The following is a 16,507-nucleotide window of genomic DNA, read 5'->3' as shown; positions in this document are numbered from 1 at the left end:
AACAAAGAGCCTCTACTAAGCTGGAACCCAGCTAATGACTAGTGCCCATGGCAAAAGTCAAAGTGTTGTTGTGTGTTTATTTAGTAAGTAAATGAGTGGATGGATAGAGGAGGGAGAAAAAGACTAGTCCCGAGGCCCCCTAAAAAAGGTGCATGTTCAAGGCTATGATCCAAGCTGAGCCTTTCATTTGAGTTCTGAATAATCTGCAATTCCATGATTGAATCAAATTAGAAGTGAATTTAGTCTATTGTGGCACTGCCTATTTCCCTTAATATGTGATGGTGTTTGTGTGTCTGCTGGCAGACTGTGGGGCCCAGCCTGGGGTTTGAGAGAGCCAGGCCTCTCTGTGGGGTAATAGCTCTATTATATTTCGCCCCATGGACTCCAGGCAGCATATTACTGCTAACAGCCGCCCCCCCCCCCCCAACCCTGCTTCAGTCGAACGAGCCTCCTGTGAAATTGGATGGAAGGCAGGAACTTCCTTAGCAAACTAGATATCGCTGTCTTTCTTGGCCACAGAGGACCCAGCCGAGTCAAGGGAAAGGGATTTTTAAGAGAGAGGTGCTTTCGTTTATTTGCGAAAACTCACATAATGAAGTTGGAGATGGCTCCCAGAGAAAGCTAAGCTGGCTGACGTGACCAAAGGGATTAGAGGTGGGGGAAGGGCCAGAAGAGGGCTGCTGTGTGAGGCCTGGCTAGAAACCATCCAACCAGATGGAGGAGCAAGACGGGACGTGAAAGAAGTCCCAAGGTCCCAAGAGGAAAGAGACTGACTTGTCCAGCAGAACTGGACTGGCAGAATTTGGCCGGGGGCAAGGGGGGTTCCTGTCCACACAGTTGGAACTGAGCTCACTGCTGGACACCAAGGGTTCATTCCTGTCCCTGCCGCCCACCCCCAGCTTCCCTTGGTGCCTCTAGCAGAGGTAGAATTTGAAACTAAGGAGACTGGGGACCCTGACCCATTTCTCCCTAATGTTTCTTTCTGAAAATTATCAAACATACAGAGAAGTTTTTAAAGAATTGCACATTGAGCGCTCATGTTCCCACCACCTAGATTCTGCAGTTAGCATTTCTCTCCCCATTTTATCACGTATCTGTCCATCCCTCTCTCCATCTGTCAATCTATTTTATTTTTTGAGATGTTTCAAAGTAGGTTGCAGAGAGCCCCTGATGCATTTTGGCAGTTGAACAGTGGATTGCAGCGGCATACAAAAGGAGACACTTTGTTGTTACATTTGTTGTTCCAAGTTTTCTCCAAAAAACTTCTTACCAGTCTTGTGGAGCTAGCTCCCTCCCACAATGCCTTTTACTTGTGGGCTGTCAGTTTCAAAGGTCTCCAGGGGCCTGGGAGGCAATGTAAGGGAGTGAAACAGCTCTGGTGTAAGGCTGAGGGGACCCAGAGAGCGCCTGTTCCATGGAGAGGGGTGTCCACTGTCAACTCCAACCCACTGCCGCCATGTGAGACTCATGAGAATTTTTTGTGAAATCTTCTACTTTTGAAGTGTTTGCAAATAATGTTTACAGACTGGGCAAAGGGTATCAAAGATGACTTTTGTGTATGAGTTTTCTGCAGCTGCCTTGGCAGATTACCATAAACTTAGCAGTTTAAACAACACGAAGTTATTCTTAACAGTTCCGCAAGTCAGAAGTCCAACATGGGCTAAAATCAAGCTGTTGGCCAGGCTTCCTTCCCTTCTGAGGGCCCTGGGGAATCTTGCTTATCTGGGTTATTGGCAGACTGGTTATGAAAAGTGAAACTCTGTTTTCCTGTTGGCCATCAACTGAGGATCATTCCCAGATTCTAAAGGCCACCCACTTTCCTTGGCTTATGACCCCCTTCCTCCATCTTCAAAGCCAGCAATAGTGAGTTGAGTCCCTCTCACACTTCACTTCTCTACCCTCCTTCTCATCTCTCTGAGCCAGCCAGAAAGGTTCTCTACCTTTAAGGACACTTGTAGTTATATTGGACCTACTTGGGTAATCCAGGCTTCTCAAACTCATCTCAAGGTTCTTAACCTTAATGACATTTGCAAAGTCCCTTTGCCATGTAAGATAACATATTCATAGCTTCTGGGGATTAAGGCTTAGATATCTTTGGGCTGCTACTCTGCCTACCATACCTGGCTTCTGACTGGAGACAAAGTAGATAGTTTTGACATTCCCCCTGGGCCTGCCTGGTCCTCAGATCCTATCTTCTGGGCCCTGGGAAAATCCTTAATATCGCTAATGAAATATACCCCACAGACAAAAAGAAGTGAAGGACAAAAGGAATCTCAAATTTTATAAAATCAGATTGTTAGCAATGATATTGGAATTGCTTTTCTGAAGCAATTATATATATTATAGGAAAAAGCAAATAAGTAACAATGTTAACCTAGATTTTTAGCAAAAGAGATAAAACAGATAAAACCAGACAAGGACATCACAAGAAAACTATAGACCAATATCCATTTTGAATGTAGATGCAGAAATCCTCAACAAAATACTAGCAAACCAAATTCAGCAATATATAAGAAGGATTATACACCATGACCAAGTAGGGTTTATCCTAGGAAGGCAAGGTTGGTTCAACATATGGAAATCAATCAATATAATACACTTTATTAATAGAATAGAGGAACAAAACCCATATGATCATTCCAGTAGATGCAGAAAAAGCATTTGACAAAATCCAACACTTTTCCATTATAAAAACATTCAACAAAGGAGGAATATAAGGGAACTTCAGCAAGTTGATAAAGAACATCTATGAACAACCAACATTAACATTATATTTGTTGGTGAAAGATTGCAAGCGTTTCCTTCTAAGACCAGGAACAAAATAAGGGTGTCTGCTCTTGCCACTTCTATTCAACATTATACTGGAGTTTCTAGCCAAAGCAATTAGACAAGAAAAAGAACTAAAAGGCATCTAGCTTGGAAAAAGTGAAACTCTCTATTTGCTCATGACATTGTCTTATATATAGAAAATCCTGAGGAATACATACATACACAAAATTAGAACTAATAAGCGAGTTCAGCAAGTTGCAGGATACAAGTTCAATATACAAAAATCAATCATATTTCTATACATTAGTAAGAACAATCTAAAAAGGAAATCCATATTTACTAGACATTTCTCCAGAGAAGATATACAAATGGCCATTAAGTATTTGAAAATATACTCAACATTATTAGTCATTAGGAAAATGCAACTCAAACCAAATGAGATACCACCTCACACCCACTAGGATGGCTATAATCAAAAGGATGGATGATAACAAGAGTTGGTCAACATGTGGGGAATTTGGAACCCTCATAGGTTGCTAGTAGGAGTGTAAAATGTTCTTGCCACTTTGGAAAACAGTTTGGCTGTTCTTCGAAGAGTTAAACATGGAGTTATCATATGGCCCAGCAGTTCTACTCCTTGGTATATATACCCAAGAGAACTAAAAACATGTCTACACAAAAACTTAAACATGAATGTTTGTACCAGCATTATTCATAATAGCCAAAAGGTAGAAACAACTCAAATGTCAATCGGTTGATGAATACATAGATAAAATATGGTATATCCATACATTGGAATATTATTCAGCCATAAAAAGAATGAAGTCCTGATACATGCTACAACATGGATGAACCTTAAAGAGATGTTCATTGAAAGAAGCCAGACAGAAAAGGCTACATATTATATGATTCCATTTACATAAAATGTGCAGGATAGGAAAACCAATGGAAACAGAAAGCAAATTAGTAGTTACTAAGGACTGAGGGGAGGGATAAGGGGTAGTGACTACTAATGGATATGAAGTTTATTTTAGGGGCAATGACAATGTTCTGGAATTAGATAGTGGTGTTGGTTGTACAACTTTGTGAGTATATTAAAAACTACTGAATTATATACTTTAAAGGGGTGCATCTTATGTTGAATTTTATGGTATATAAATCATATCTCAATTAAAAGGACATGCAATATAAAATTAAGGTTCAGTAAAACTCTGTAGTCCTATCTATTAAATATTAAACTTCAGCATGAACTCATGATGCATGTATTGAAATATATTTCTAGCTCTGGGGCACCTGGGTGGCTCAGTCAGTTAAGGGTCTGCTTTCAGCTCAGGTCATGATCTCAGGGTCCTGGGATTGAGCCCCACATCGGGCTCCCTGCTCAGCGGGGAGTTTGCTTAGCTCCCGGCCCCTCCCCCCTCTTGTGCTCTCTCTTTCTCTCAAATAAATAAAATCTTTTAAAAATAAATAAAATAAAATAAAGCATTTCTAGCCCTGACGACTGTAAAGGCATAGAAACCATAACCAACCCAGGAGTAATGAATGCCCTTAGCACCCGTATTGCAGTATCCAAATGGAGATCTCGATGATAGTCTGGAGCCGGGGTTCCTTGGCAGAATGGCTGATCCAGGTTAGGGCAGAAAATGTACAAGTTAAGCATGGAGAATCTTTTGTAATCTTTTATCAATACTCTGTGGTCATATCCAAAGGACTAGGAGCCAACTTGAGAAGACTCTCTTGGACTCGAGATGGTATTATTTGGGAACGAATAAGAATAATAATATTTGCACTGAACTGAAACATTGATTATGTGAAAATTTATGAGTTCATAATGAAAACAAATAATTGGCCATCTTTAGAACATGGTAGGGAACCAAGTCATTCTGAAAACTGACAATCAAGAATGTGTCATGTCTTGGGGCACCTGGGTGGCTCAGTTGTTAGGTGTCTGCCTTCGGCTCAGGTCACAATCCCAGGGTCCTGGGATCAAGCCCCCGCATCAGGCTCCCTGCTCCACGGGAGGCCTGCTTCTCCCTCTCCCACTCCCCCTGCTTATGTTCCCTCTCTCACTGTGTCTCTCTCTGTCAAATAAATAAAGTCTTAAAAAAAAAAAAAGAATGTGTCATATCTTTCCTGTACTTTTCCTATACTTTCCTGTACCTCAACCAAATAGTTGATGTGGTGATTTTTCTTCATTATAGTATCCCAGCTAGTAAATGAAGAATGATAGAATAAGAGTATCACCATTTTGAAAACCCCTGATGAACTGAAGGATTTAGGCATTGATCATCAGTGGCCACCAGCATCACAAAAGGAAAGACCATTGAAGAGTATGTGTTTCCTATAGGAGGCTCACACCACTATAAAGAGGTTGCCAGAATATCTCACCGAATTAGGCCAAGCCTCTAGACCTAGTTGCCAATTTACAGGAGCCAAGGAGGGGTGGACAGAGGAAGGTATTCAGAGACACCACAGCAATGCAAGCAGCAAAATGCAGCCTGTAGGAGATCCGACAGCTCAAATGACCCAGTTTCTTCAACAAACAAATCGTAAGGAAAAAAGAGACTTAGAAGGTGCATCAGCTAAAGGCAGCATGTGGGCCTTGTCTTGATCCTGATTTAAACAACTGTAAAAAGATAGCAGATCAGGGAAACTTGAACACCAACTAGATATCTGATGGTATTAAGGAACTCTGTTAATTCTCTTGGGTGTTACAATGATATTAAAGGCCCACAGGGGCAGGGCCTCCCACCCCCAAGCTTACCATGGGACTGAGCAGAAGTGAAAATGTGCCCTCCGCCAGTAGAGCCCAGGGAGGGAGAGCGGAGGGGGCTGGGCCAGTGAAGCCCAGTTGATTCTTCCAAACTCGGGCATAAATGGTTTCTCCTCCACGGGTGAGGAGTGTGCGAGGGGTGAGGAGAGAGGCCAGAGCGTTACTGAAGGGCTGTCTTCCACGTGGAATCATGAGGATGGGGAACCATGTTCCTGTAGCGAGGGAGGGCACCCAACCCCAGGGCTGCTGTCGTGGGTTTATAACTGCTCTTATACAGAGTCAGGGGCTTCTTGTAGACATATCCCTGTCCACCGTGTGTGTAGGAATTGGAGACAGGACTTCGGGGTGCTAAGTGGAAGGAGGTTCTAAAGTGACTGAGGTGTCCCTGGCTTTCACTCGTTCCCAGAAGGCTAGAAAGGTGTGGCATTTGCAGTTAGCCAAACCGTGTGCTTGTGGAGTTCTCTTGGCAAGATGAGAGCTGAACCTATCATCTCCTGTCCCCTGTGTCTTCCCCTAGCTGCAATGGCAAACGCTACCTGGAGACACTCCCCAACACCAGCATCATCATCCCCTTCCACAACGAGGGCTGGTCCTCCCTCCTCCGCACCGTCCACAGCGTGCTGAACCGCTCGCCCCCGGAGCTGATCGCCGAGATTGTGCTGGTTGATGACTTCAGCGATCGAGGTAGGGCCCACCCCACCCAGCTTCCTGCCCCCCACACTCCATTCAGTGACTGGCCAAAAGGGTGGCAGGTTTTCTTCAGCAGCACCAACAGGTGGGCCACTGTTTACTGATGCTTGCTGTGTGCCTGGCCGTGACCCTGGCCCTATACACAGTATCTCATTTAGTACTCACAACATCCCATGAAGTACATTCTGTTTTTATCCTGTTTGTATCGATGTAGAAGTGCACTAAACTGCAAATAACAGAAAACTCGATAAACAATAGCTCAAACAAGTAAGGGGGCTCATTCATTCATTCATTTCTAATAGGATCCAGGATTGGTACAGCTGCCTCAGGCTATCATCAAAGCACCAGGCTTCTCTGTTCCTGCTTCCTCATCCTCATGGCCACAAAATGGCTGCTCTACCTCTGGGAAGTCTGCCTTTCAGACAAGGAGAAGGAGGAAGGGTAAAGAGAACAAAGCCTCCCTTTTTCAAGATTTTGCCTTCTTATTCAGGAAGGACTTTTGGCCAGAACTCTGACATCCAGGCATCCCTATCTGCCAGGATATTTTGATTTGGGGCCTCTTGAAGAGAGGTAGGAAAGGGAGACGTGCATTAGAGAAGGTGTTGAGTGAGCCCTTCTCCAGTGTCTGCCACACCATTCTACCGCTGAGAAGACTGAGCTACAGCTTGCCTGCTCTGAGCGGGCTCGCTGCTGTGGTTGAACCTGACGGCCGCGGTAGGCAGGGCTGTGCTCATCCACTCTTGCCATCGAGGTACCAACCAGAGCAGGGCCCTCTCTCCTCGAGCAGGCCAGGTTCCATCCTGCCTCGGGATCTTCCCCCGCTGCTCCCTCTGCCCACACATCCTCTTGCCTCTTCCCCTGTCTGGCTCCTCACACCATCTTCCGTTAGGTGCACCCCACCAGCACTGCTCACTCTTCTTCATGTGTCGTTGCGTAGTTGTGTGGCTGTTGGTTGGCCTGTTTGTTGTCAGTCCTCCTCACTAGATCATTCGTGGTCTAGAGCAGGGGATCCATAACTGTGTGTGACTTAGTGAACGAATGAACAAGGAGGGAGGAAGGAAGGAAATACGTGGCAGACACACACACACACACACACACACACACACACGAGCAGCAGGGTCATCTTCAGCCACTGAGACAGCCGTGGCTGGGGAAGACACAGACGTTCCTTCCATGGCCGGTGCTAGCCTGTGTTTTGTGCTCAGCCTCAGGTCCCTGTCACCTGTGTTCTGAAGCATCAGCTGTCCTGGGGGTTGACCCTACACCACTTGGTAGGGTCCCTCTCTGAGTGTCATGGGGCATGAGTCCTCCAGAGGTAGAATAAACCACACATCTGCTGGATTAGAAACGAGTGTTTCTCCCTGCTCAATTAGAAAAGAATTGTAAGACCATCTAGGCTGCTGGCTTCCAGTGTGTATCTCAGAGCAGTAAGGGCCCAAGGATGCCTCACAGAACACTGTGAGCAAGAGGGTAAACCTCGCCAGTGCGGGGGCGGGGGGGGGGTGGGGGTTGGCGGGTGTTCAGCTCCCTCTCCTGGCATGGTCTATATTTGGTTTCTGAAAAGGTATTCACTAAGAGCAGCTGCACTGCTTAAAAATGCGTGATAATCACAGATATCACTTAGCCTGCTCCTTTTACAGGTGGAAAACCCGAGGCCTGGAGCAGTGGACAGGCTTAACTAGAGCACACAGCTGGCTGGTTACAGAGGAGGGACGAGAAGCCCGTCTTTGGGCTCCTGGGGCAGCCTGTCCCTCCTCACCTCAGCTGGTTATGAGAAACATCAGCAGAAGTGCAATACTCTTTTCTATCCCCAAGGACACTTCTCAATAAATTACTTTTCCATTGTATTAAAGAGCAGAGTTCCTGCTATAAAGAGCTCATCATCAAAAACATCCAATCCTGGACTATAATGGTTTGTACTTCTAATATCCCAGTTTCCTCAGTGATAAAAATAACATGATGCACCCACCCCCCAATAATAAAAGAATGTGGCAGTCTTGAGAAAGAAGAGGCAGATTTCATAAGAATGACATTTTCCTAGCATATCTGTTTCTCCAGAGAGCAAAAATATTGATCGAATGTGGTGCCATTGCCAGACCCTAATAAGATAGGGAAGAGAACAGATACAATCCCATTTCCCAGATGCAAATGACACCTCAGGCCCCTAATTGTTGCCCCTTTTTCTCAATGAATCAGGCGTGCAACCCAGAGACCCAACTCCTACGTCATGCCCCTCAGTCCTGCACAGTAGCTGTCAGATTTCACAACCTGCATTTTTCAGAAAAGCAATCATTATTCTAGTTTCAAGAAGAAATTCTTAAGGCAGCTTTGGAAGAAAACTTAGCAGTGATTGTTTTAAAAATGAGATTTGGGAGAAACAATTTCAGAACTATGGAGAGGCCTGTCCAAAGTACAGCAAATATGGGCCATCATAAAAGACAGATTTCTCTGGGCCATGTGAGCAGAGGCAGTTCTCAGAGTTGAAATTTACAGATGCTAACTACAGGCTAGATTGGCGTTGCTCAGCAGAAGGCATTTTCCTCTGAAATGAGTCTCCTCCAGGCTCCTCAGGGCAACTAATTGTAATTCAGCTAAGGGTTGAGACCTCGGGTAGGAGACAAAATTGGAATAGATGAATGCTTGAAATAAGATCCCCAGCTTTGTGCAGGCAGCACTGGGGACTAGACTGGAGGCTGATGCTGACCCCAGAATAATCCTGGCCTTGCCTGCAAATAGAGCGCTACAGAGTTTTCCAGGGGTGTCCAAAAGCTCTTCAAATGTGTGAGCTTTGCTTGAGGATTAGGAGGACATAGTGGGAGAGAGCGATGAGGGTATAGGGGAGCAGACTTGCCTCCAGATTACACTGCCCGGATGGGAGATTGTTTATTAGAAGAAACGAGAGGCCTTTGTTCATTTGGTTTTTTTCTACTCCTTTTCTCCTTCTCCTCCCCACTTTCAAATAGTGTTGGTGTTGCAGAAAAACAGGATATGTAGTAATGGAAAGGGTTATTGTCCTTACCTGAACGATGATGGACTCCCTGGAATGATGAGGTACAGAAAGGAAAGGCTATGGTATGATCTCATTGACGGTATTCTCCCCAGCTCAACTCCCCATCAGGGAACAAACAAACACATGCACAGGGAATGGTTCCCTAGGAGGAAATCTTAAGCAAGTGTTTCAAGTGTTTGCAGAGCTATTGATGGATTGTTGGCAGTGATTGGTGCTGGGAGGATTATGGACATTGCTGGACCCACTGGCTCACACAAGAGAGGCCCTCACCAATGAAGCCGGAGTCAGGTCCTCTTTCCACGATGGGCTTATTAATTCTGACCTGCACTCTCATACCATGCCAGTCGTGGGGACCCATCAAGGCCATCCATTTTGCCCTGTCCTGATCTGCATTTCAACATACCACTCTTGACACTGCCCCTGAGCATATGGGTCTGTTCCTTTCTCAGCCTCCATCTGCTTCCAGGACCCCCACAACTATTGGGGTGCCCATTCCCCACTTGCACCGTACTGTTTCAGTTCTTTAACCCTGAGATTTGTACTGCGTATTTTGTTTTTCTCTACACTTCTCCTGATTTAATTCATATTCGTATATTCAACAAATTTCATGAATTGACTGTACTACCTGCTGTACGAGGCGCTGGGAATGCAACAGGACTAAGACAGACTTCCCCCCAACCACTCACATCTTGAAGGGCAGACAGACGGGGTAAGGGACAATTGTAAGACCATGGAATGTGTGCCCGTTGGTGGAGATCCAGGCTCTGAGGAGCACAGACAAGGTCAGGGAAGACATCGCAGAGAAAATTCCAGCTAAACTCAATCCTAAGGGATAAGTAGATACTACTCCCCAGGGCATGGGAGGGGAAGAGTGTCGGAGGCCAAGAGAACGGCGTGAGCCCAGGCTAGGAGCGAAGGAGAAAACGTTGAAGGTGCAGAAAGACCTGTTGATAACCTTATCATCTGCAGGCAATTACTATTAGCATTTAGGATCCCCCCCCCCCCCCCCGCTCAGGGTTTTTTTTTTTAATAGACTTTATTTTGTAGATCAATTGTAGGTTCACTGCAAAGTTAAGCTGAAAGTGCAGACAGTTCCCATATACCCCTCCACCCTCACCCCACACGTAGCTAGCCCCCAGGCCCTTTCAGTGCTCTGCACTTGCATCAGAGTGGTCCATTGGTGACAACTGAGGGACCTATGTTGACACATCATTATCACTCCAAATATATAGTTTTATATTGGGGTTCACTCTTGGTGTTGTATATTCTGTGGGTTTGGACAAATGTATGAGGACATATATCCACCATTATGGGATCATACTGAATCGGTTCACGGCCTTAGAACTCTTCTGTGCTCTGCCTGTTCATCCTTCCCTCCCCCTAGCCCCTGGCAGCCACTGACCTGCTTGCTGGCTCCATAGTTTTGCCTTTTCCAGAATGTCTAATATAACTGGAATCATTCTCTATGTAGCCTTTTCAGATTGGCTTCTTTCACTTAGCAATATGCATTTAAGGTTTCTCCTTGTCTTTTTATGGCTTGTAGCTCATTTCCTTTTGGTGCAGACTAATACTCCATTATCTGGACGTATCACAGTTTATTTATCTACTCTTCCGCTGAAGGACATCTTGGTTCCTTCCAAGTGTGGGCAGTTATGAATAAACCCGATTATAAACATCCATGCACAGGTTTTTGTGTGGACATGTTTTCGGCTAATGTAGGTAAATACCAAGGAGCACAATTGCTGGATTACATAGTCAGAGTATGTTTAGTTGTGTAAGAGACTGCCAGACTCTTCTTACAAAGTGTCTGTACCATTCTGCATTCCCGGCTATGAATGAGAGTTGCTGTTGATCCACACCCTAGTCAGCATTTGGACTTGTCAGTGTTCTGGATTTTTGCCCTTCTAATAGGTGTGTAGGAGTATCTCATTGTTCTAATTTGCATTTCCCTATGACCTTTGCTGTTGAGCATCTTGTCACATGCTTATCTGCCATTTGTATGTCTTGTTTGGTGTCCAGTGTCTTTTCATGTCCATTTCCTTTTTCATACCCTCCCAATCCACCTCTAGCTCCACTCCAGCTGAGGTAACTAATGTTAATAGTCTGATGTGCATTATCCTGCATAGTAATACTAACATGTAACAGCATGTAGTAACAAGAACTAGTACTCACTGAGTGCTTACTTTGTGCTAAGTGAATTCCCTCATTCATTCCCATGCCACTCTTGAGGGTTCTGTCATTCCCGGAGTGAAAACCACTGGACTCAATGATCTCAAACCACTTTTTTCTACTTGAAAATGGTCCTATTTTTATCCCCATTTTACAGATGAGAAAACTGAGATACAGAGAGGTTAAGGAAATAGCCGGCATGTACTTAGCCCAAAGAAGCAGAGCTTTGATTTAAAACCGTGCATGCTGATGCTAAAGCCTTTACCCCTAATCTTTACATGTTTTTTTTTTCCTTTTAATGGGGTCATCCTGTACACATTACTCTTTTTACTCCTGTTAATATATCACAGACATCCCTTAAGTCAAAAAGACAGAGAGCTATCTCATCTGTTTTTTAATAGCTAAATCATGTTCCATACTGGGAGCCGACGTTTAGTGCCTTTACATTGCACTTTGTGTCATGGTCATCCGGTCGTATTTAACTTTGTATCTGGGCTTCTCTTACTTAACTTTCTACAATCCGTTCCCCTTGTCACTGTAAACTGACTGTCACATCTCTCCTCCTCTGTGGCAACTGTGAAATAGAGAAGGGAGTCAGATGACCCCAGAATATGAGCAGTATTGTTGGAGAGGCTGATCCAGAGAACACAACATTGATCTGTTCCTCCCGCTCTCCTCCTGAACTAACTGACCCCGGGACAAGCTGAGCGGCTGAGGAACTGGAAGCCTCCCTGGCAGGGCAGAGCCCATGCCAGTGAGTGCACCACAGGCAGGAAAGGATGAAGCAGGCCGTGCAGGCGGAATGACTGTTTGGATTTTGGCCTGCCCAGCATCACCTCCCCTGACCACCCCAGAAGTGAAATACCGTTCCCTCTATAGTATGAGGGCAGGAGAAGCAGTTCCGTCTTACAGACGACAAAACCAAGGCTCAAAGAGATTGGTGGTAAGTGGCCTAAACTGCTTACCTGCCCGTACAGTCTAGGAGTCCCCCCTTATGGGTGGGGATATGTCCCAAGGACCCCAGTGGATGCCTGAAACCACAGATAGTACCAACTCCCTATTTACCATAGTTTTTCGTATACATACATAACCTCTGATAAAGTTGAATTTATAAATTATGCACAATAAGAGATTAACAACTAATAATAAAATAGAACAATTATAACAATGGACTGTAATAAAAGCTATGTGTGAATGCGGTCTCTCTCTCAAAATATGGTTTTTTTTTTCTTATGTTAGTCACCATACGGTACATCATTAGTTTTTGATGTAGTGTTCCATGATTCATTGTTTGCATATAACACCCAGTGCTCCATGCAATACGTGCCTGGATTAATACACATCACTGGGCTAACCCATCCCCCCACCCCCCTCCCCTCTAAAACCCTCTGTTTCTCAGAGTCCATAGTCTCTCATGGTTCATCTCTCCCTCCAATTCCCCCTGCCCCATTTTTCCCTTCCTTCTCCTAATGTCCTCCATGCTATTCCTTATGCTCCACAAATAAGTGAAACCATATGATAATTGACTTTCTCTGCTTGACTTGTTTCACTTAGCATAATCTCCTCCAGTCCCATCCATGTTGATGTAAAAGTTGGGTATTCATCTTTTCTGATGGCTGAGTAATATTCCATTGTATATATGAACCACATCTTCTTTATCCATTCATCCGTTGAAGGGCATCTTGGCTCTTTCCACAGTTTGGCTATTGCGGACATATGAACATCGGGGTGCATATGGCCCTTCTTTTCACTACATCTGTGTCTTTGGGGTAAATACCCAGTAGTGCAATTGCTGGGTCATAGGGTAGCTCTATTTTTTAATTTTTGAGGAACCTCCACACTGCTTTCCAAAGTGGCTATACCAACTTGCATTCCCACCAACAGTGTAAGAGGGTTCCCCTTTCTCCACAACCTCTCCAACATTTGTTGTTTCTTGCCTTGTCAATTTTGGCCATTCTAACTGGTGTAAGGTGGTATCCAAAGGCAAGGGAAACAAAAGCAAAAATGAACTTTTGGGACTTCATCAAGATAAAAAGCTTCTGCACAGCAAAGGAAATAGTCAACAAAACAAAGAGGCAACCCATGGAATGGGAGAAGGTATTTGCAAATGACCCTATAGACAAAGGGCTGATAACCAAGATCTGTAAAGAACTTCTCAAACTCAACACCCAAAAAACAAATAATCAAGTCAAAAAATGGGCAGAAGACATGAACAGACACTTCTCAAAAGAAGACATACAAATGGCTAACAGACACATGAAAAAAAATGTTCATCATCATTAGCCATCAGGGAAATTCAAATCAAAATATGTTCTTGTGCCACTCATTCTTCTTAGGATGTGAGATGATAAAATGCCTCCATGATGAGATGAAGTGAGGTGAATGACGTAGGCACTGTGACGTGGCATTAGGCTACTGTTGACCTTCTGACCATATGTCAGGAGGGTCACCTGCCTCTGGAACCACCGATGACCGCGGGTGGGTGAAACCAGAGAAAGCAAAACCGTGGATAAGAGGGGCCTGAGCTAGTCTCCTGCTGGTCAGTAATCCCACTTGCCAGGAGGGATTGATCTTCCCCACGATGGGCTCCGTAATCTTAAGAATCCCACGTCTTAAGTATCAGTCTCTAGGGTGTCTTACCACTAAGAAAACCCACAGGCTTCTTGTTTCTCTTCTCCTATAATATCTTTGACATCCGGAATGCTTCTCTCTTGGACTCCGAAGGAGAGGACTACTAAGAAGATTAGAGCTGTTATGGGATATCAATTAGTTTATAATGAGGGAAATCTATAAACCTTTTGGTGGATATCTGTCAGGAACAACGGATGCAGGAGTCAATATTTTTATGGGATATTTTGAGCATCTTAAAAAAACAGGATTTTGTGAATCAAGCACTGGATAAATGATTTACTGAGATAGCAAAAAAAACCAAATAAATCGCTCAGATTGCATCTGAAGCATCAAAAACTCTGATGTTTGGGAAAGAATCATTTCTGTAGTGGAAAAGAGCTGCATTATATTTTCAGAAAGGTGACGCTTCTATTGAGGTGGGTGAGCCTTCTACATTTTAAAAACTTGGTATAGCACAACTATGCTAAATTGCTGATATTCTGCTGATTTTCTTGTGAGGACTAAGATCTAACCCTTTCCACTGTTTTAGTGTTTCCTTGAAAACATAATGGGGGGAAGCAAACCCCAAAAGAGCAGGTTATTATTGGAGGTCCTTGGAATAAGGCCCCCAGAAGCAGGACCACAGAAAGCCCTCGGCTTAGGGTTGACATGAATTGTTATTTACTCAGGGTCTTGAGGGAGATGAAATTTGAGGCTGAAATGAAAGGAAGAGGTTCCTTAGTACCTAACTTGATTTGGCTCAAACCAACCAAGTCTTTTTACATCTCGCACACTAGCTCGTTAGGTGGCGAGCCGAAAAGGCTGACTTTGTCTGCATCCCAGCAAGGATCAGGCCCTACCAGCAAGAACAACAATGCGGTATGGTACCCATGTAACACTGTGAACCAGGCACTCTTGTAAGTGATTCAAACACCCCATATCTGATTTCATAGCAAGCCTCTTAGTCGCCAACATTTACTTAAAGGGAAAATTCACGTTTAGGAGAAAGTACAAAGCAAAGTACAAGAAATTCTCTTCCTCTCCCTACCCCACCTCCTAAGGAAAACAACTTTTAGGTAAAAACAACAAAAAGCTTTTAGGTAAAGAAATGCTTATGTCTAATCTGTAGGTCCTGCTGTTTTCATTCACTATAAATATCAGCCCAAATAATACAGTTTCTAGCCCGTTCACAAAGCACATTGGCCAAAAAGTAGGCATTAGCTCTAACCTACCGCCGGACGCCTGACACACAGGCAGCTGTAAAGAACCTACTGCAGAAAGATACTTCAGGGATTCTTCCCAATTTCCCTGCAGAACGTCCAGCCCCCGAAAGGCTCCATCACGTCTTTATCGGGCAACCCCCAACTCCAGAGCCGATTTTGGTTTAAGTTGAATCCAGAGGCACCTTCAGAGCTGTAAACATCAGCAACTTAAAATGTAACCAATTTTCATGGCCAAAAATAGGCAATACTTGACAGCTCTGAAGATCAAGAAGGACCAGTCCACATACTTACATGTTATTTATTTATTCTAAAAATTGAAAGGAGAGCATTGCAGTCCTGACAGTCAATCTAGTGTTCATGGGCATTGAAAGTTTAATTTCTCTCCTCCCTCTCTTCAGTCTCTAGATTTACTATCTCAAATAGAAAAATCTCCTGAAAATGCCATTTTTGCATCATTCTCTAGAACAAAGAAATAGGCATGTACGAAGGCCATCATTAACATCCCTTCCTCTCGTGTGGCTTAGTGATGTCAGTTCCTGTAAAGTATTAACAGATTCAGACTGCCTTTTCCAACCTTTCTAGATCCTTACATACACTCACTTCCTTCTCTTGAAAGACCAAAGCGCTCATTCTTCCCAGAATAATAAAAAAAAAATTAATTTTATTTGTTTGCTTCATAAATGCAGACCTCTTCAAAGATGCCCACATTATTTATGAGCATCCAAGAATCTCAAAATAACCAATAACTCCCACCATCAACTATGTATCCTCCACTCCTGTGCTTATTAATGCATGGGATTTATTGGGCATTGCTAACAATCTGCAGTGAGGGTGAATATAGGGGGAATTATAAAGCTATGCTTTGTGCCCAGTCTTCTTAGAAACTGTTAGGGGTTGTTTTTATTTTCTGTATGCTGTCAGAATATCTGGTCTAAAATATTCTAAATAATAACTGCATTCCAACCTCTGTTAATGTAAAATTCAAACTAACCATTACCTTCCCAGAACCCGCCACGACAGACAGCAGATTTGTTTAAACCGGGTGGGAGAAAAGACTAGGCCTGACCTTTCCCAGAAAACATGTCCCTGCTGCCATAAGACGAAGAAGCAGTGCTTGAACTCATGGGTGAATAAAAATGACCTATAAATAGACCTTGCTCCTGAGCAGAGTCAACTCTACATATTCTTCGTAGTAGACACAAAACCCTGTTTCCTTCCTGCCTTCCGGCTGAGGGACGATGAAGGACAGAGTCCGTTTGGTGA

The 16,507-nt window shown here is 44.0% G+C and overlaps 1 protein-coding gene across 1 annotated transcript in view; it reads left to right on the top strand.

The window, feature by feature from the left end:
* GALNT10 (polypeptide N-acetylgalactosaminyltransferase 10) overlaps positions 1 to 16,507 on the top strand; it is a 218,534-nt gene that overhangs the window by 124,574 nt on the left and 77,453 nt on the right. Inside the window, exon 4 of the mRNA XM_021697273.1 lies at positions 6,060 to 6,226. Within this exon, the coding sequence (XP_021552948.1) occupies positions 6,060 to 6,226 (167 nt within the window). The remainder of the gene's footprint in view (positions 1 to 6,059; positions 6,227 to 16,507) is intronic.

The sequence above is a fragment of the Neomonachus schauinslandi genome, chromosome 7 (assembly GCF_002201575.2).
Source record: "Neomonachus schauinslandi chromosome 7, ASM220157v2, whole genome shotgun sequence".
Classification (NCBI taxonomy): domain Eukaryota; kingdom Metazoa; phylum Chordata; class Mammalia; order Carnivora; family Phocidae; genus Neomonachus; species Neomonachus schauinslandi.
The sequence above is the reverse complement of the archived record's forward strand: the minus strand, read 5'-3'. Positions and strand labels throughout refer to the sequence as shown.